At 38.8% G+C, this 22,332-nt stretch overlaps 1 protein-coding gene across 1 annotated transcript in view; it reads right to left on the bottom strand.

Annotated features, from left to right (window-relative positions):
* The window catches only part of LOC126479049 (MMS19 nucleotide excision repair protein homolog), a 226,683-nt gene that overhangs the window by 191,345 nt on the left and 13,006 nt on the right, over nucleotides 1-22,332 (bottom strand). Inside the window, exon 3 of the mRNA XM_050103751.1 lies at nucleotides 19,655-19,799. Within this exon, the coding sequence (XP_049959708.1) occupies nucleotides 19,655-19,799 (145 nt within the window). The remainder of the gene's footprint in view (nucleotides 1-19,654; nucleotides 19,800-22,332) is intronic.

The following is a 22,332-nucleotide window of genomic DNA, read 5'->3' as shown; positions in this document are numbered from 1 at the left end:
AAGTACCTTGGACATGTTATAACCAGTGAAGGTGTCCACCCTGATCCAAAATTAGTCGAAGCTGTCAAAACTTTTCCTGAACCACAAACATTCAAAGAACTACAATCATTTTTGGGTTTATCGAATTTCTATCATCGCTTCATAGCCCATTATGCAGATATCGCAAGGCCGATGGCACAATTACTTAAAAAAGGAGCCACATTCAATTGGTCAACAGAATGCAAAAATGCAATGGAAAAACTGAAAACTGCTCTAACCACAGCTCCAGCTTTGGCCTATCCGGATTTCAGTAAGCCCTTCATCCTCTCCACAGATGATTCAAATTTTGCAGTTGGTGCTATTTTGTCCCAAAAATTTGATGGTCAAGAACATCCAGTATCATTTGCTTCCCGGCAATTAAATAAGGCGGAATGTAACTACACTACCACTGAAATGGAACTTTGTGCTCTGGTCTTTGGTATCAAACAAAACAGATGTTTCTTAACAGGGAGAGAATTCACTGTAATCACAGACCATGCCGCACTTAAATAGCTGTTGAGCTTAAAGGATCCCAGTTCGAGACTAACAAGATGGGCATTAGAACTGAGCGCTTACCAATTCACAGTTATCCATCGTCCTGGGAAACAACATGTGAATGCTGATGCGATGAGTCGTAAGGTTCGTGTTTGTGACACCATAAGCCGTGAGGAGGAAATAAAAGCAGCCCAAGAAGGCGATCCACAATGCGAAATATGGAAAAATGATCAACGTTTCGTAGAAATAGATTGATTGCTGTACAAAGTTACTAACAAAGGGAATTGCCTAGTTATTCTAAGAAGCATGAGAGAGCAAATCCTAACCGAACAACATGATTCCTTACTATCAGGACACTGCGGTAAAAAGGCAACGAATATCAAAGTAGCTGAAAAGTATTGGTGGCCAAGTCGTAAGGCTGACATATTTGAGTTTGTTTCACAATGTGATTCCTGCAACAAACGGAATAATTCAGGAATAAAATACTAGCTCTAGAGCAGCAGTCTAACACAAATTCAATTAACCTTTCTAATGAAATATGTAAAAGACCGTTACTAACCACACACTATTTATTGAACAAATTGTGAAAGAGTTCATTACATATTTTAACACAATTCGTGGTGAAATGAATGCAACCATCCGTGAATTATATGCATTTCTTCAAGCTGTGAATGCACATTTAGATTTAAACACCCTATTGTTAAGAATTCCTGTCAGTTTATCAAACGCTAAATTTGATGCTCTCAATTTAAGAATAGCCTTAGAAATTAGTTCAATGATTGCTTGAATAGTGTTTTATTGCATCCAGACCAATTTTTACAAATGTTGCTGTTGATTGAACGTAAGCTAGATGCATCATCTACCATGATTTACCCTGTCAATTCCTACAATTTATATGCTTATTACAGATTAACTACCACATATTCTTTAATGATTGAAGATCAATTAACTGTAAGTGTTTCTATACCGATTGCCAGATCCAAACATAATATTGAAATGTATAAAATTCATACTTACCCTGTGAAATGGAACCAAGTAGGTATTCATGCAATGTATCAGCTAAAGGATTATTTATTAATCAGTAAAGATAAAAGATATTTTGTATCCCTGAATGAACATGATGTTCATAAGTGTAAACGTAGTCATAAGCTAATCTGCCCAGAGACGGCAGTATTCTTAGATACTAGAGTGTACAGTTGTGAGAAAGATTTGTTTATGAACAATCCGCCTCACGGTGATTGCCATAGAATTTTAATGCATCTTAATCAACCATTCCTTAAAAGATATTCAGAAGGTATAATATATTCATTTAACTCAAATCTCTAAATCACATTTACCTGTAAAACGTTTGACACACCTGAACTACCTTTCACATTCAAATTAACTGGTAGTCGATTAATTCTGAATGTTACGCACTGTGATTTATCATGTGATCTGTTTGAAATGCCTTCTGTATTACCAACCACCTTTCATGCAGATGCAAAATTCCCTTAAACAAGGATGTTACCTGTTTATTACAATGAATCATACTTACTGACCTACGCAAATCATTCCCTGTCCAGCTTACCCGAGGATGACAATTTAATTGCGCATATCCATGAAAGTGTAATAAATACTAATAATGAGTTAAATTTCTGAGAAGCAGCAACTAAAATTAAGTCTATTGAATCTTCCAATAATGCTAATCCATATTTGATTGTCAGTGTTGTGTTCTTTGTGCTTTTATTGATGTCTCTTGTATGTACAGCCTATGTAATGTATGAAATTGTTGTCCTGAAAGCCCACTCGTCTGTGCCCATCATCACTGTGTCTGCAAACAGAATAAATGTTGAAGTGCCCCCCCCCCCCCCCCCCCCCCATGCCGCCATTGGCGAGAAAAACGCATGACGCCCAGGAGGTCGTCTCGAGCAACCTTCGGTAGCTCATTTTCATGAGGGAGGGTGATTGAACGGCAGAATTGTACGGCTGTAGCGGACAGTATCAGAGTCGCCACGCTGTGTGCTTATCACGTGGAATGCTGACGGGAAATGCAATCTGAGTTGTGCGCCGTGTCTTGTACACAGCCACCGGCTACGAAGAGCAGTCTGAGACCAGCCAGTTGTGAACATGTATCGCTCTCAGCACAGTGATGCATTGTCGCACCATCTTTATTAATAAATGGTAAAACTAAGTTTTCCGTGTTCCACATTCTGCAATACCCGGAACTACCGCCCACGCATCCCATCCTAACAGCAAATGGACGCAATAACATTTTACTCGGCTGTCCAAAAGACCCTGTTAGACTACAAAATAGTCACACAAAACCTTTGAAACTTCCATCATATCTCAAATAAGATACTTGTAGCCATGCACACATTTCACAACACTGACATCGTGATTCCATGACTGTTGTAAATGTTTCTTTAAGAACCAGTTTCAACCACTGGAAAGTCACTGATGCAATAGTAGCGTAACTGGTGAATGTGTGGCCATGAAGTCTTTCATCATTGGAAAAAGCCATAGTCACTAGAAGGTGAGTAACAGGCATGAGAAATCACTTCAAAGTTATTTTCACAAAGTAACTGCTGTGTTACATTTCCACGATGAACTGGTACATTGTACAGGTGAAAGAGAACACATACAGCCTTTGCCTGCCATTTTTCTCATAATGCTTCTCCAAAACATCTTGGTAGCTCACATCTTTGCCCATAGTGGCCTTTGAAAAACAACGAGTAACGATGATGCCATCACTGTCCAAAAGCATGACAACCATCAGTTTTTCACCACTGCCCTATACCAGAATTGTTTTGGGATTGGTGAACCTCACTGCTTCCATCAAGCTGATACTTTTCAGGACCGAAAAGGTATCTATCCACTGTCACAAATGGTGAAACTCCGTTATGGGTACACTCCTGAATGAGGTACAGACAGACATAATCCGTCTCCAAGAGTGATATATGTGCAGTAGCAAACTTTCAGGCCTTCCCAAACATCTCATAACAATTACTGTGACCCAAGAAGCCATGGCAGCATGTATATAAAAAAATTAGATTTTTCACAGATTTCCCAGTTACAAATACACCTTTCCCCAGGTGAAAAAACATGTTTTCCTGGGTGAAAATACATTTCTTCTCCCGGAGCTGTAAAACTTGGCACTCCTTTGAATGGTAAAGGTTTTATACAATGACATAAAACTTCTTGGCACTTTAGGAAGCAAAAACCAACAAACAACAATGCGTTTTGGAAAGACTTTTGCTATGCGACAACATGTACACTGTATATTTTCACATTATGAAAGTACAAATATGAATTCCACAAAATATAGCACAGTAGCTTCCAAAGCACTGAAATTGAAATTGGGTCGCAAAATGCACTTTTGTTAGACAATCATAACTCATGTCACATGATCTCGCCAGCCAATGACAGACAATATTCAGAGCATAGGACACATGACATAGTACGCCAATAGCAACATCAATGTTAAGTAGCACGAACATACAAATAGAAAAAGCTAATGGTTTAAATTAATATACAAACAGTTTAGCTACAAGAAAAGCTAAGCTTTCACCTATAATATTGGTCATCAAATACCCCCTCCCCCGACAACTATATGGTTAGGCAGGATACTATGAGCACAGCTTAAATTGCAGAACGTGAATATTTCTGAGGCTGCACACTGAATATTTCATGGGTTACCTCACTGAACACATGTCCTGTTAAACACTTCGAATTTTCCATAAAAAAAAAAAAAGAAGCTAATTACATGTAAAATTACTCAAGAACTCACTTTGAACTATTGTTTGAAGGACAATTACACCTTTTTTAGGCTCTTTAGTGCATAATTTGTAATCTATCCAAGACTAAAATAAATATGCAAAGGTATCATTGAAGTCAGGTCTTTTTATAGCATTTTTTAGCCTTTAAGATATCTCAAACACAAATGTGCCAGTAAAATTTTAACTAATGGCATAAATGCTGGTCTTTCGAGTCCGAAATATTTCTAAGTGGTTGGTCCTCAAAGTGTCAAGATTTGAATTAGACTCAAACTCTCCACGATTTAAGAAATTCATTGCACATTCTCACAGGTAACATAAATCGTCTTGCAGAAAAGGAAAACTTCTTTGAAAGTAATGCTTCTCCAACCACCATTTGCAATATTTTCCCATGCACTATTAAAAATGTGACATCATGTTCATCGAAAGCAATTTGCTGTTATGAAGTACAGCGTGGCCTTTGCCCTAAAGCCTTTGACACATTTTGCTGCTGGCAGACACTTGTGTGTGCACTGTGTCCTGTTGTCATAAATAACACATTTTCTTTGCAACTAAAGTTTTATTTTGGTGTTATTCTCTTGTTTATAATTTATTGTTTCAATATTATTTTGCTGTAGTGGGCTACAGTACATTTCATTGCCAGAGTATCAGTTCTTACCAGTTAAAATTACAAAACTTTAAAAGAAAACTAAAATAATTAAAAATTCTCTGCATTCTAAAAAATCCCAAGTTTTTCCCAGATGAAAAAATTTCTGTATTTTTCCCAAATGCCCCTGGGTATATACACTCTGTATGGCTGCAATTGTAATAGAAAACATGAATTACACATCACAAAAAAAAAAAAAACAAGTCTATTCTGAGCACGTAGCCACAGCGGTAATTATACATGGATGAGAATCTTGGATTTTCACATCCATATACATACGGTATTCTTGTGACATAGAGCCTTTTGCAGATCAAATAAGACACACAGCACCATTTTCCCTGGACAAAAGACTATTCATACTTTTTGACATCATTGCGTGATCGATGCTATGGCATTCAGATAGAACAGTCAATAGGGGACAAATCGTGGTTGACACAATAAATGAATGCAGCCTGCCGGCCGGTGTGGCCCTGTGGTTCTAGGCGCTTCAGATAGACAAGGTAAAGATGCTGGCAGTGCTGTTAACTCTTAGTCACACAGACTGTAATATTAAAAGGGTTGGAGATGTTCAGCAGAGTATCTGATGAACAAAGTTCTCTCTGACAATGAAATAACAAATGACCAGGAACATCACACAAGCTTACGTAGACAAATGGATGATACCTACACAAATGATCCCATTACTGTCCCTGTTATCCAAGAGGAGGCACCATTAGCAATTAAACAATTAAAGAACAAGAAGGCTCCCAGTCCGTATGGCACACACTTAGAAACCATTCAAAATTACAGAATCAGATTTTCACTCTGCAGCGGAGTGTGCGCTGATATGAAACTTCCTGGCAGATCAAAACTGTGTGCCCGATTGAGACTCGAACTCGGGACCTTTGCCTTTCGCGGGCAAGTGCTCTACCATCTGAGCTACCGAAGGACGACTCACGCCCGGTCCTCACAGCTTCACTTCTGCCAGTATCTCATCTCCTACCTTCCAAACTTTACAGAAGCTCTCCTGCGAACCTTGCAGAACTAGCACTCCTGAAAGAAAGGATACTGCGGAGACATGGCTTAGCCACAGCCTGCGTGCTTTGGTAGCTCAGATGGTAGAGCACTTGCCCGCGAAAGGCAAAGGTCCCGAGTTCAAGTCTCGGTCGGGCACACAGTTTTAATCTACCAGGAAGTTTCATTCAAAATTACAGTTGCACAAATCGAACCTTTTCTAACAGATTTACTAAATGAAGCGTTCCTGTAAGGTAGGGTCCCTGCTGCATGGAAAACTGCGAGTATAGTAATCATTAAAAAAAAAAAAAAAAATCAGATGATTGGGACCCAACAAATCCAAAGACTTACAGGTCCATCTTCCTCTTGAACACTTTAGCTACAGTGCAGGATAATCTCCCGTGTGTCACACAATGTTCTTCAGCTTTAGTCCACATCACTAAGGCTTTAGATCCAAAACCTCAATAGATAATGCAGTTAACCACGTGCTAGAAATTATAAAGGACATACAAAAACAACATGCAGTAGCAATAGACATATCCGGTGCCTTCAACCATCTCTGTTGGCCTGCTTTGTTCACAAGGCTACATGAGATGCAAACACCAACAGTCCTACCTAATAGCTTACTCAACTACTGCAAATATAGGGTGGTTCAATGATAAGCAGGAACACAAAAAGTTATCAAGAACATAACTAAAGGTTGCCCACAAGGTTCAATCTGCAGGTCAGTTTTCTGTAGAATCATTCCTAAACAATCTGGATGAAGATGGTATAGTTAGGGGTACAGTAACTTATGTTGATGACTTACTAGTCGTGATAACTGCACTCTTAGGAGCATAACTCTAAAGCATGGCCATAAAACTGCTAAAAATAAGTGACTGGTGCAACCGTAACAAGTTCATAATTGTGGCAAAAAAGACAGTATATTTACTGATCAAAGGGATACTGCAGAGACACCCCACCATTAGACTGAGCAACATTAGTGTACAGAGAAAAGTAACAATAAGATACCTAGAGATACATCTTGATCAACAATTTACACTCAATGAGCACATAAGACTTACAACTGTAAAAGGGAAAAGACTAATGCAAAAACTTCCTACATTAAACTCAATTCACTACAGACTTCCGTTACAGACATTATGAAATAAAAACAATGAGTTTTCTCATCAAAAATGGTTCAAATGGCTCTGAGCACTATGGGACTTAACAGCTATGGTCATCAGTCCCCTAGAACTTAGAACTACTGAAACCTAACTAACCTAAGGACAGCACACAACACCCAGCCATCACGAGGCAGAGAAAATCCCTGACCCCGCCGGGAATCGAACCCGGGAACCCGGGCGTGGGTAGCGAGAACGCTACCGCACAACCACGAGATGCGGGCTTTTCTCATCATTACGAAGTGAAACATATAGTTCTTTTGTTCTTTAGATCACTTTTTTTCATACCTGTAATTGTGTAATATCAAATTGTATCAGGTGCAAACTGCAAAACATGTAAACTTCATAATATTCAGCACAATAAGACTTAGCTACATGAACACTAATGCACAACATCCATAAGGAGTGCCCTTCGAGGAGATCAGGTTTGAGGTCACCATTCCAAGGCTCTTCTCCTGCTTATGGCACGGGCAAATGGAGAAAGTTTTTTTTAAGCCAGCTGCAAGTTTCTATCTGCTCACAGTCCCGCGATAGAAGATCTACGATCTTAGAACTTGCACACACCTAGTATATGCCTGTAGTTTATAGCACACCTCCCTTTTTCATGAAGAGGCAATACAGGTCTCTTGACAATTTCTTAATAGGAAGTTGCCAATGTGCTACAGTATTTAAGACAACTATCCTCAAGTTTTTGCACTTATTTATATAGAATCAATAAGCATAGTACATTATCCCACAACTTTTTTTTGCCTTGCAGTACATACACAGTGCCAGCAATGGGAACAGAACATTTTACGAATGCTTTTTATATATTTAAACTCAGTGTCTCCTATAAACTTTTTCAATTCAAAAGCTCTATGTAACGGAAGAGATGTACCTAAGATCAAAACAAGATTACATCTTACACAGTCGTGCTTAGCCTTAGTAGACCTAAGACATTTTTCAGTTATTCTGGATGACTCTGAACATCCAGCAATACTCCACAAAACATTACACTTTTGTATAGTTTTGTGGTGCTCTTTGGCTAAAACCATTTATGATTTACACTCTCTTGATACTGGATACTACTGAGCCACTTTAGTTTATACATTTTGTCACAATACAAAGATGAGAAAATTGCAAGATGATATCAAGCCCCATATCCGACAGTGTTAGCAATCTAGGTGCAATTAAGTAGGGTACTGCAGATTAGAGTCTCTGTCAGCTGCATTCCGATTTTTGACTAATTACAGAGAGTGCTTCCACAAGATGGCAGTGGAGGGAGGGGAGGAAATACTGGCAAGTGCAGAGTCAGCTGAATTGGGCTGCATCAGTAATCCATCTGCTGGCTTCCAACTGCTTGGCTATGAAGGATATTTATGTTGCATTTGTTACACTGTAAATTAAGTAAAGTTATCCTCAATCTGAAGGTTGGTTTTGAAGACTGCTGTGCTTTATTAGGCACTGTTCTAATGGATGTGGTCTTATTCTATTGGGAGTGAAAATATGCCCTTGTGTGACTAAATTTTATCCAGCCAGTTGGAGTACCTATAGTAATGTTTACTTTGAACTGCAGTGCAACTTGATCTTTTTCTCATTGCTAGAAAAGAAGGAAGTGATAGGTGACAGACACAAATCCTAGGATCAACAGAGAATCAAAGCCCAGACTTTTGGTTTTCTATTCTGGAGCTCACCCACTGAGTCACACTTTGTATAAAATATTAATAGAAACTACACTGAGACACAGGAACAAATACTGGTTTTATATGAGAGACTTCAGATCAAGAGGGGGGGGGGGGCGCAAGGCTTACTTTATTCATTATTTCAGTTGCAAATAATAAATAAGTACCAATTATTTTTATTTGGAGAGAAGAATAATCCTTTATCTGCAAATAAATGTTTCCAATTTGTCCAATTATTTTTATTTGGAGAGAAGAATAATCCTTTATCTACAAATAAATGTTTCCAATTTGTCTGTTTTTTGAATGATTATCAAGATAGAAATTTATTTGAATAATGCCCGTCTCTGTTTATCTGTTATTTTCTTGACTGTCTTCCATACAAGAGAAGATTTAATGAGTTCCATACTTGCAACAATCTCTGGTTGTGAAACTGACATTTAGGCCTCACCACCTGAAAGAGAGTTGCATATGGTCTACTCTTAAACTTACATAGTACAATACTCCTGCCTCTAATAACAACGACACTTTTTTCTCCACCATGGAACAGGTTATCCTCTAACTAATGCTAAAGATTATTGCGTACATTAGTGTCAAGGGTGGGACTATGTTTCCTTTTGGTACAGAGGTTGGCATTATTCTGTGTCAGTAAGTCACTGGGCAGTGATGTTATGCCCTCCCTGGCAAAAGGTGTGATATGTGGCAGCACCGAGGGGGAAGGGGAGAGTGCACTATGAGCTGAGTTGCAAGTTTGTTGACTGTGTAGCGAAGTTTTACTGCAAGCCAAGTGCTGACTTGTTGAGACAGTGGACAGCCGACGACAATGGAACTATCTCGTGGTCGAGTGGGCATAGTACGCAGTTGGAGTGGTGGAATGTATGGCTCACCTATATTGGGCTGCAGCTGTTGCCTGTGTTTCCTACCATTTGGGATATGGGATAGTATGGCATGAGCAGTACTTGACTATGACTTCTTGTGCTAAAAAAATAGTACTACCATAAGTATTGTAAGCTGTTTTGCTAATAATCATAGAGACATTGTGATTAAGTAAAGGTTTCCATAACTTATTGTGTTAATGTGACTGGTTAAAGTGAATTATTAGCGGAGTTTTTTGATACAGACTTTGTAACAGGTTGTATTAATGTGATTGGCCGCACAGAAAAGATAGTAAATTCTTAAATGCCCACTGTTACAAATAGATGTGTTAAAAAGACTGCCCACAGTGCATGATTGATTATATTCATGTTATTAATAATGACAGGGATTGATATGTTCTGTGCCTAACACTGAACTGTTTCAGGTAAATCACTGTGGTGTTAACTTTCACACACTGTATGTGTGAGGGAGGACAAAATGTCTTGCAACAAAATGGGCGTTCATGGTAGCCACTGACAAACATCCATGCTATTTCTAAAAGGAAAGCTACTGTTCTGAATTTTTACAATTGTGTATCTCAAACAGTCAAATTTTAAGATTACACTGAAATTTAGAAATTTGATTTCCAACCTTACTGTATGATTAATCACTTCCTTTAATTGTTCTCCACTCTGTGGCGATTTTAAAAATGGTATTTTAATAGTTATTAACTGTTTTTTTAAATGATTAATGGAAAATCTCATATAAAGATGTGAAAGAAATACTAACAAAGAGATAGAGGGGCTAGCCAGTACTTACCTCAACTCAGTACAGCCGATAGATACACAAAACAGAACAGAAAATTTATGTTTCTAGCGTTTGATGTGGAATGGATGGCAGCTATCAAAGTGAAGGTACTGTTGTTTGTTGGTGGGTTTGATGTGGACAGAGGTGTGGATGTGAGCTTCAACAATATGAAGATCAACATTCAGGAAGGTGGCTCCCTTCCCTACAGCCTAGGTATTCGTGGCAAATGTATCTGCTCCAGTGATGAATCCCTCAACAATTACACCAATAACCAGACCAGTGCTTTCCTCTCCCGCAACTATCCTGCAGACCTTGTCCACAAACAGATCTCCCGAGCAATACATTCCTCACCGTCCAACAACAATGTTCCTACCCCCAGACCACACAGAAGCATCCCCCTTGTCACCCAATATTATCCTGGCCTCGAATACATCAACAAATTACTCCGCCAGGGATATGACTTTCTCAAGTCAAGCCCTGAAATGAGATCATCCCTTGACAATATTCTCCCAACACCACCCAGAGTTGCCTTTCGTCACACCCCTAACCTCTGTAACATCCTTGTCAAACCCTACAATATTCCCTGACCACCTTCTCTACCCAGCAGTTCCTACCCCTGTAACCGACCCCACTCCAAAACCTGCCCCGTGCATCCCCCCACAACCACCTACTCCAGCCCCACTACTGGTAAAACGTACACAATTCAAGGCAGGGCCACATGTGAAACAACACATGTCATTTATCAGCTGACATGCCTGCACTGCACAGCCTTTTACATCGGTATGACGACAACTAAACTGGCTGAGCGCATGAATGGGCACAGACGAACTGTCGGCCTAGGAGATGTCCAATACCCAGTAGTAGAGCAAGCCCTCCAACATAATTCTAGGAACCTGCTACACCATACGTGCCATTTGGCTTCTCCCACCCAACACCAGTCCCTCAGAACTGCAGAGATGGGTACTTGCACACCAACACATCCTTTCATCCCACCATCCCCCTGGACTGAACCTACGTTAACCAACCTCACTCCCATTTACTCTTCAGTCTTCTCCTTTTTCCCTTTCCTCTTTAGCCATTCACACATCTTTTCATCCTACATAGTAGTGTTTATCTTTATACTCTATACCTCTTTACTTCTGTATGCATCCTCTTTGGTTAGAAACTGGCACAGTACATACAGTAGAATATCTTTGGCTTCCCTCTGACAACCATGCCTCCATCCTTGCTACCCTCCCTGTCTACCTTTCACTGTTGCTTCATAACCTGGGTTGTGAGTAACTGAATCCACTTTCCCTTCTTCCCTTTTTCCCCCTCTCTTCTCCCTGATGAAGGAACAAAGTTCCGAAAGCTAGGAACGTAAATTTTCTGTTCTGTTTTGTGTACCTATCGGCTGTACTGAGCTGAGGTAAGTACTGGCCAGCCCCTCTATCTCTTTGTTAGTAACTGTTTCTTTTTTTTTTTTAATTACACTGGCACTGTTAAGGATTTTGTGGTCAGGAAGCTAGTGATCCATACAACTTGGTGCGTGATAGTTTTTCTTTTGGAGATCTACTTAAAACCCATGTCTAAAAACTGTTTGTTACCTTTTCTTATGTTACTTATGACAGAAAAAAATGTATAATTATTTTCTGGTAACTCCAACCCAATCAATCAATCCTGTCCTTTTATACTAATGACTAGTACTGACACAACATGTTTTTCATCTTATTGAGAAAATTTTGGGAATATTAGTTCACCCATAAAGGAAATGGCATATAGAATGCTTGAGTGCCCCATTCTTTGAGTGTTTGGGATCCCCATTGGATCAGGTTAACGGAAGCAATACAGATGTTTGCCACCAGATTCATTACCGGTACATTTAATCAGCACACAAATACTATGGAGATGCTTCATGAACACAAATGTGAATCCCCAGATGGCAGAAGAAGCTTTTGTTGCAAGGCACTATTGTGGAAATTTAGAGAACTGGCATTTGCAGCTGACTGCAGAACACTTCTATAGCTGGCAACATACATTCCACATAAGGACCATGAAGATAAGATATGAGAAATTAGGGCTCTTATGGAGGCTTTCAGACAGCTGTTTTTCCCTTGCTCTATCTGCAAGTGGAACAGGAAAGGAAATAACTTGTTGTGGTACAAAAAGGCTCTTTCACACACTGTATGGTGGTTTGTGGATTATGGATGTAGATGTACAAGTAGATGTAAACGAAGGTAAATTTAGTCAGCAATATAGCTCTGCTACTGCTTCTACCCTATTTTCTTAATGTTGTGTCTCTGTTCAAACAGTGTTACCTGGCTGTACAGCATCCAGATCAATATATTATAATGCTAATGTGATTCAGAACTGATCGTGTAAATGAGTAGCAAGTAGCCATGTTTTAACTGGAAAAAAGTACGATTTTCTAAACACAAACCACACCACAGACATACTTTTCAACTACATCAGAAACCAATTTTTACAATTCAAACATAAATATAAAAATCTCTCATTATTGTTATGTCTATCAGTACAACAGCATCACCCATGGAAATCAGTTGAGTATATAGATGAAATCAGATGTGCTGTTTAATCTTTTCAAGCATAATCTTATCACATTTCAAATGTGGAACAAAATGTGTTTTGTTGTCAAGTGAAACATGACATTTTCAATGACTAGCGTAGCAGCAACTTATATAATGACACCGCACAAAACCCCGAGAAATTCTGCTTATATGGATGGAGTGTTAGTGGTACCAAAGTTAGTAACCATATAGGAACGGAAATAGCAAATAGCAAACAAAAAGCAGAAATGCTGAAGTACAATCTCAAATGTTACTTTACAAAGAAAAATCAAGAAGTATTGCCCCAGTTTAAATCTTGCCACACTGCAAGGATGGATGATATACTACTACAGTGAGTGGTGCTAAGAAACAGCTGAAATTGAACAAAGTTTTAGAGTCTGTGCCATCGAGATCCTTCCCACTAACACCAGCCTTTTTGAATTGTGCAGTGGGAACTCTCCCTGCAATATAGCCTATGTTTCTGTACTCCTCCTGACCTCAATCTTTGTTAGTCATTGTCTTTACCCATTAGCCACTTCCCTGTTCCCATTCCAGCCTAAACAGCCCTCTTTTCCACCAATGCACCCCGTCTTTTTACTTCTCTCCTTTTCCACTATCCCACCCCTCTCTCCCCAACCCTCCGTCTAATCTCCTGACTGCACCTAGCTGCCCAACTCTCTACCTCGTCCCCGCACACTCCCAGCAGCACTTTACCATCCCTGACCCTTACCCTGCTACTCCTCCCCCTCCCCGTCCCAACCTCCTCCTTACCCCCACCCGGTTGTGCCTACCATAAGCCTTGTTGCTCGAGTCTGGCTCTAGCTACCAGAGACTGTGTTCATGTGTGTGAGTTGCGTTTGGGTGTGGGTGTGTGTGTGCATGTGATTATGTTGTCTACTGTTGACAAAGGTGTTGTTACTTGATAGCAAACTTTCAGAGAGTCTTTTTGTTGTGCCTTTCTGGACTCAGCAACTCCACTATATGGTGAGTAGCAACTATCCTTTTTATTATATTGTTACATACCATAAATCCCTCAAACAAAAAAAACTGTGCCTAGTGGCTGAAAGAGGGTAAAGGTCATCCTGTCTACAAGAAGGGTAAGTACCATTAAATATCCTTGGCATCTATTTGTTGTAGAATCATCTAATATATTCAGAGTTCACACATAATGAGACAACTGGAAAAGAATAACCTCCTCAATGGTGTACTAAAACCACTGATCACGTGAAACATAACTCACATTTTTCTCACATAACACTCTAAAAGCCATAGATTAAGGTGGTCAGATAGATGCCGTATATCTGTTTTCCAAAAAGCATTTGAATTAGTATCAGACCTACGTTTATTATAGACGGCACCGTTTTATAGGGTATTAAAGGATATTCATGACTAGACTGAGGATTTTTTGGTAAGGAGCATATGGTGTGTCATCTTGGACAGAGCATTATCAACAGATATAAAAGTAACACAGGGATGCATGTTGGGGGCATTGCAGTTAATTTTGTATGTTAATGACCTTGCAAATAAAATTGATAGTAACCGCAAACTGTAAATGATGCAGCTGTCTATAGAAAAGTACTGTCTGAAAAAAGTTGCACTAATATTCGTTTGGATCTTGACAAGATTTCACAGTGATGCAAAAATTAGTAACTTGATTTAAATGTTCCGAAATGTAAAATTTTATACAATTCAAATGTAAAAAGAAATGTAGTATCCTATGACTACAATATTAATGTGTCACAACTGGAATCAAATATCTAAGTGTAATAATTTGTAGGGATATGACATCAACATATACATCTATGTGGATAATCTGCAAATCGCACTTAACTGCCTGGCAGAGGGTTCAACAAACCACCAGCACAACAATTCTCTATTATTCCACTCTCAAACAGCGCATAGAAAAAACAAACAATTGCATGTTTTCATGCGAGCTCTGATTTTTCCTATTTTATTATGATGATTGTTTCTCCCTATGTAGGTCGGCATCAACAAAATATTTAACAGAATCATCCGTCGGTTCTTGGTAGAACAACATTACAATAAATGAAAAGCACCAGTTTGTTTTCGAAATATTGTAGAACAAAAGCAAACTGGTGCTTTTCATTTATTATTAACAAAATATTTTCTCATTCAGAGGAAAAAGCTAGTGATTGAAATTTCATGAAAGATCCTGTGGCAACAAGAAACGTCTTTGTTTTAATGATGTGCATCCAAAATCCTGTATCGTGTCCGTGACTCTCTTTCCCCCGTTTCTTGATAATAAAAATGTGCTGTCCTTCTTTGAACATTCTCGATGTACTCTGTTAATCCTATTTGGTAAGGATACCATGCCGTGCAGTGGTACTCCATAAGAGGATGGACAAGAGTAGTGTAGGAAGTCTCTTTAGTAGATCTGTTGCATCTTGCATCTTCTAAGTGTACTGCCAATAAAATGCAGTCTTTGGTTCGATTTCCCCACAACATTTGCTATGTATCCTTTCATATTTAAGTTGTTCGTGATTGTAGTTCCTAGGAATTTAGTTGAATTTATGGCTTTTAGATTTGATTGATTTATTGTGTAACTGAAGTTTAATGGATTCCTATAGCACTCATGTGGATGACCTCACACTTTTCATTATTTAGGGTCAATTGCCAATTTTCACACCACACAAATATCTTTTCTAAACTGTTTTGCAATTTGTTTTGTTCTTCTGACGACGGTAAATGACAGTGTGATCTGCAAACAACCTAAGACAGGTACTCAGATCATCCCCTAAATCATTTACATAAATAAGGAACAGCAGAGGGCCTACAACACTACCTTGAGAAACACCAGACATCAATTCTGTTTTACTCGATGACTTTCCATCAGTTACTTCGACCTGTGACCTCTCTGACAGGAAATTGTGAGTCCAGTTGCTTAAGTAAGACGATATTCCATAAGCATGCAATTTGATTATGGTATCAAAAGCCTTCTGGAAATCTAGAAATGCAGAATCAGTTTGAAATCCCTTGTCAATAACACTCAACACTTCATGTGACTAAAGAGCTAGTCGAGTTTCACAAGAACAATGCCTTCTAAATCTGTGTTGACTGTGTGTCAATAGACTGTTCTCTCCAAGGTAATCCATAATGTTCAAACACAATATATGTTCCAAAAGTCTGCTGCATTCTACATTAATGACATGGGCATTTAATTTAGTAGATTACTCCTCCTGCCTTTCTTGAATATTGGTGCGACCTCTGCAACTTTCCAATCTTTGGGTATGAATAGTTCGTCAAGCAAGCGGATGTATATGGTTGTTAAGTATGGAGCTATTGCATCAACATGATCTGAAAGAACCTAACTGGTACACAGTCTGGATCAGAAGACTTGCTTTTATTAAGCGATTTAAGTTGCTTCACTACTCAAAGGACATCTACCTCTAAGTTACTCATGTTGGCAGCAACTGTTCTTGACTCAAATTCTGGAATGATCACAATGGCCCTGTTACAAGTAAAGCAAGTAGCAGACTTTGGTGTACTGGTAGAATACTAAGGAAATTTAACTGGTCTACAAAGAAAATCAGTTACAAAACACTTCTATGGCCCACCCTGTAATTTAAGGGACATATACTAAAAAGCTCTAATAGAGAATATAGAATGTATACAAAAAAAGGGTAGCAAATATGGTCACAAGTGTGTCTGACACTGGGAGTCTATCATGGAAATGCTAAAAAAACTGAGGTGGGCGACACATTAAGGAAAATGCAAATTATTCGTAGAAGGCCTACTAACAAAGTCTCAAGAACCAGCATTAAGTCACGAATCTAGGAATATACTACAACCCTCTATGTATGACTCCCGTGGTGATCGGAAGGACAAGAATAAACTAATTACAGAAAACGCATAGGCATTTAAGTACTCCTTCTTCCCCCACTCTATATGTGATTGGAACTAAAAGAAGCTCTAATAACTGACACAATGGGAAGTCCCTCTACCATGGTTTGCAAAGAATGGATGTGATGTAGATTTTCAGTGCTTGTAGAAATAATAGGAATAAAAGTAATCACTGATCAAACAGTTAAGGCATTGTGCAGTTGTCAGGCATATAAACAAGACTGTATAAGAAGATAAGCTTCCAGACAATGTCACTACTCAATGCTAACTAACACAAAATTGAAACACACACAGGGCTACAATGGTTGTCGGCCAGGACAACAAAGAGAGAGAGTGTGTGTATGTGTGTGTGTGTGTGTGTGTGTGTGTGTGTGTGTGTGTGTGTCCACGCACAAGAAGGAGTTATAAGAGATAAACACAAGTTGGTAGGCATGTTTCTACATCTGAAAGATGATGTCTATTCCAATTTCACAATAGTCACATAAGAGTGGGACTACGATGATGCAAACCATGTTTGCTTCAAATACATGCTGTAAAGGTCATGAGCACTAGTTACCTTTCAGACTGGACGCAGTGAATTGATATTAATCAAGAATGCCTTTAACGCGACAAAGACACCCTTATCAATACCTCACCGAGTCTGAAAAAGGTTGTGCAATAGGGCTACGAGAAACTGGATATTCCTTCTGTGATACTGCAGAAAGATTTAGCAGGAATGTAGCCACTGAACATAACTGCTGGGTGCGGTGCTCACAAGAATGTAAAGTCGAAAGAAGACCAGGGTCCGGATGACTACCAAGGTGGCTGGTGCATCGTACAGCATCTGTAGCAGCAATCTGAGCAGCGGTTGACACCACAGTGACACAACAAACTGCTACAGATCAGTTACTTGAAGGACCGCTCTAAGCCAGACCATCTGCAGAGTGCATTCCATTGACCTCCCATCTGCAACATCAGTGGTGTCAAGCGAGAGCTCTTTGGAGGACAGGATGGAGATCTGTGGTGTGTTATGATGAAAGTTGGTTCTGCCTCAGTGCCAATGATGACCGTGTGTTGGTTAGAAGGATGCCAATTGAGGGCCTGCAACCAACCTGTCTGCATGCTAAACACTGGACCAACACCTAGAGTTATGGTCTGGGGTGTGATTTTGTATGACATCTGGTGATCCAATCTGTTGTGTGTGTTGAATCATATTATATTTTCGTTCTTTCCTTTTCATACGTTAAGCTATATGTAAACTGAATGGGATATACACAATGCCAAATGTAAATCAAAAAGTTGTTTTGTGGCAAGAATAATGTTTTGATACATCTGCATCAAAAAAAAGAAGAAATCCACTCTTCAATTTATTAATTCCTGTATCTTCACCCGGTTGTTTCTATAAGTGGTAGCTTGTATTGTATGAACTGGCGATTCTAACAGTGTCTCATTGACATTATAGTCATATGAAACCAGTTCTCACAACAATGTAGTGTTGGGATGTATGGTGGCAGCTGGATGCATACAGATATCCATATGCATCAATTTCCTGTATGTACTTTCTGTGCCCAAATGTGAAGGAATGGAAGGCAGCCATCTGTCTCTTCTTCTGTGGTGAATTTTTTGCTCTCATGGCCAGCGTTCAGATGTACAACACATTTAACCATATATACTCTGCTATGTAGTCACACAATGCAGGATTCTTCTTATCTACAGAAATGCTTCGGCTGAAGGCACGCAGTCCCAGTGGCTACTTCCTCAAAATGCTCGATGCGAATAATGTTCTTGCCGAGTCAGATATACTTCAACAATTTCATGAAATCGTACAAGCTATTCATGTGGTGGTCACTGTGTTTTGACAAAGGGTCAGGGTGTTCTGCCAGATATTTGGAGAGTGTATATTTTGCCAAGTTGACAGTTAACATCACACTTCTATGTATTTTTAGACTGCCACATAAGTGGGGGGAAACTGATCTGTTACACTGTTAGTTGTTTTGTATACCCTGTTTGAAACAAGGATCATCAAGAAAGCCTGCACACCAAACTGTAACACCTGAGGCAGGTCTTGCAGAGGAATTGCTACACTGGTACACTAATTAAGAAGGCAATATGAACAATGTGTAATGTTGAAACAACACAGGAACACAGGAAGAGAGCAAGGCACCTGGCATTACTGACATATGTGTGACCACCAAAAGCCAAGATCACAAGGATTCTGAACAAATGCAATGTTAAAACAATCATCCGACCACCACAGAAAATTAGAAACCTCACCACATGCCTGCTGTCTACAGCATTCAGTGTGAGTGCAAGGTGCAGTCCACTGGGCAGACAGAACACTGCAGCCTGCAGAAACGTAAATAAGCAGTCTGATCACAGCATGGATGAAAGCCATATAACCAGTTTTAAATGGACCAGAGTGCTTTGCAGAGTCATTAGACTTTAGGGTAGCATAATAAAGGAAATCAACATAATTAGGATCAATGACGACCTCTTTAAATGGAAATGGAAACTATTGACTCAGATCTGTGGAGACGGGGGGAGGGGGGGGGGGGGTTGTTACTGGCCACAATAAGCAACATGTGCTCTCAGACAAAAGACAAAGCAGCAGCAGGGGCAGTGACAGTGAGAGTGAGTGAGTGGACCAACATCAGGCACTACCTTCATAAAGAAAACACAAACACCCTTTCAACATTGCCAAAAGGTGCTGCGTGTAAAAACCATCAAAATATCAAGCTGTTTCGCCAAACTCACAGGACTGGGAACAAAATCATTTAATATTAGTTTAACTCGCTGGGAAGAACAAGGATCATACTAGAGTCTTATTTGCTTCATTTTAAATTGATATTGTTACTTGATTATTTTCAAACTTTCAACTTACCATTTGGGTATACCTTCACTAACTGGCTGATGATATTATATATAGTGAATCGATCAGCTTGCAACTGAGTTTGACAACTAACATGCTGATTCATTTCAATCAGAAGGTAATCTGGCAGCTTGGCAGGCACATTGTTCATCTGTAACTAGAATGCAAAAGCAATTACCATGGAATAATACACACAGGTAGTGATATGGCCCAGGCAAATGATCAGTGGGCAGAACATTTATAAATGGGCATTTGCCTGGGAATTTGCTCAAAGCATTTTTAAATGCCTAAAACTGAACATTAATAAAAAAGTACTTTTTAAAGCTTTTACTGCTAGAATGCATAATTTATCAATTAAAATAAGGGATGAGATGTTACTTTCAATACTGAAAGTCATTGCTTTTATTAATAAGAATGAAAGGAAAGAAGAGAGTAGCAACGTTTCTTTTTCCTAGCATTTCAATTTGTTGTACCAAGGAAGGGTGCATGTTGCTGACAGCTGCCTAACATCTATAATGTCCGTTTTCTTTTTACCAGTTCTGCTCTTCACACACACACACACACACACACACACACACACACACACACACACACAGTGTTGAACAGCTGTATAGCGACAGTCAGGTTATAAAAAAAAAATAACATTGTCCTTTGGTCATCGCTTTGTAACGTAATACACTTTATAATCCATGTCAAATCTCTGAATATTATTGAAGAATGATTACTGATAAAAAAATTATTACTGGATGTGTTAAACAGTTGGCATGTGTTTCTTGATGGTAAATGTATTCTTAAATGTTAAACTGCCTTTTCAGTGAAGAAAAAAATTCTTTATTGTTAGATGTAGTTACATCTGAGCCAGACTACAGTTTTATATTCTGCTCTTCTCTTTATCAGTCTTCTGTATGACTGCACTGCTGTGAAGATAAAACTGATCACATTAAAGACACAAAAAGTTATGTTTACAGTCCAATTTATTTCCCCTAATAACTCTCTCCTAACTCTCAAGCAGCTTTTCCAACTTTATTACTCAACCACTACAGAAACAGTGTTGGAAATCAGCTCCTCTAATACAAAACATCAGATTAAAGTTTTTTTATAAACACTAATTATTAATTAATGTTTAAAATGCATAAATGCCTGAGCATTTATGAATTTTAGGCTTTTGCCCATGCATTTTACACCACTACACACAGGACAATGACGTTATAATGACTACATATATTAATCATACAATCTACAACAATATTATGCTACTCACCATATAAAGGAGTCATTAAAACATAGACAGGCACTACAAAAACACTGCTATATATTTGAGCTTTTGGACAAAAGAACTACTCATATACACATGACCACTCTCTCTGACTGCAGTCTAGTCCCAGTAGCAAGTGAATGTACATGTGTTTTCTACATCAGAAGAAGGCCTTTTGGCCAAAAGGTCAAATTAGCAGTCTTTTTGTTGTACCTGTCTGCAACTTGACATCTCCCTTATACAATAAGTAGCTATTTATCCTTTTCATAATACTGTTGTTTTTCCATCCTGGATTTTTCACCGTTTCATCACACAATATACAAACACTCCCAGTGCAGTAGCTGGGAGTAGCTGCATTGATTGAAATCAAAAGGCCTCAACTAGTACTGACAGCTTCCTTGGTGCAGCAACTTCATCTAACAGACAACACCATGTCCTGTGCATCTACATACTTGTACATGAAAGCAATGTTGTATGGTATGTAATCAAGTTTGAAATTGTCTAAATTTATTGATAGAGTCAATGAAGATACTTTTTGCTTCAAATTACAAAGCAGATGATAGCAAATCGCTATGAAGTAATACACTGTCTTCCAACTTCTTTCAAAACAGTTACTGCCATCACTAGCCATTGTATGGGGAATTATCTTACAGTGTATGATTAGTAGATCAACTGATCATAAAATTACACAAGATGTATGATTATTAGATCAACTGGTCACAAAATCACATAAATTTATTTTCTGTTACATCTTTTCTAGATATTCAACACCATCTAAAGTCATTCTTGTTACCACATACACAGAAAACAGCATTCCAAGGCAAGAAACTACATGTAAATGGTCCAAAATTAGAAATGCTCATCAGAAAAAGTAGAAATTTTGCACTATTCACTTTTTTAAAGGAAATCATCAATAAAATATTGAAATTTAAGGCATACAATAATTAATATCTGCACACAAATAAGATATGATGGATCCACAATAACTGCTGGGTGTATGATGAAACAATGAAATTCTTTAAAGCTGTGGCAGACCATTTACAAACTAAAATAAACAATAAATACAGTCACTATCTATACATTGTAACTTAGCACTCCACACCGGGGATTGTGGAAGTGGGGAATAACAAAGAATCCTTTATATGCTTCCAGAAGCGCCAGTTTGAAGCAGCAAGTTACAATGTGCATACACAGGGTGCACGAGAAGTCCCATACCCCTGTAACCCCTGTTTAGTATTTAATGTTTTTAGGCAGGTTGGTGGCTACATTACTTCTTATCAATTGTTGAAATTCATGTTTACAGGTTTTTGCAGTCACAGTCAAGTTTTAATTCGTAGCCACGGCTGATGTTGGGGGTCATAGTTACACTACTGACGAGCACTTAGGGCCAAGTGTGTGGTTGCATGAATGCCAACACACAGGGCAGACAATGAAA

This window comes from Schistocerca serialis, chromosome 1, assembly GCF_023864345.2.
Source record: "Schistocerca serialis cubense isolate TAMUIC-IGC-003099 chromosome 1, iqSchSeri2.2, whole genome shotgun sequence".
Lineage (NCBI taxonomy): Eukaryota > Metazoa > Arthropoda > Insecta > Orthoptera > Acrididae > Schistocerca > Schistocerca serialis.
This window is presented reverse-complemented; position numbering and strand designations above follow the sequence as displayed.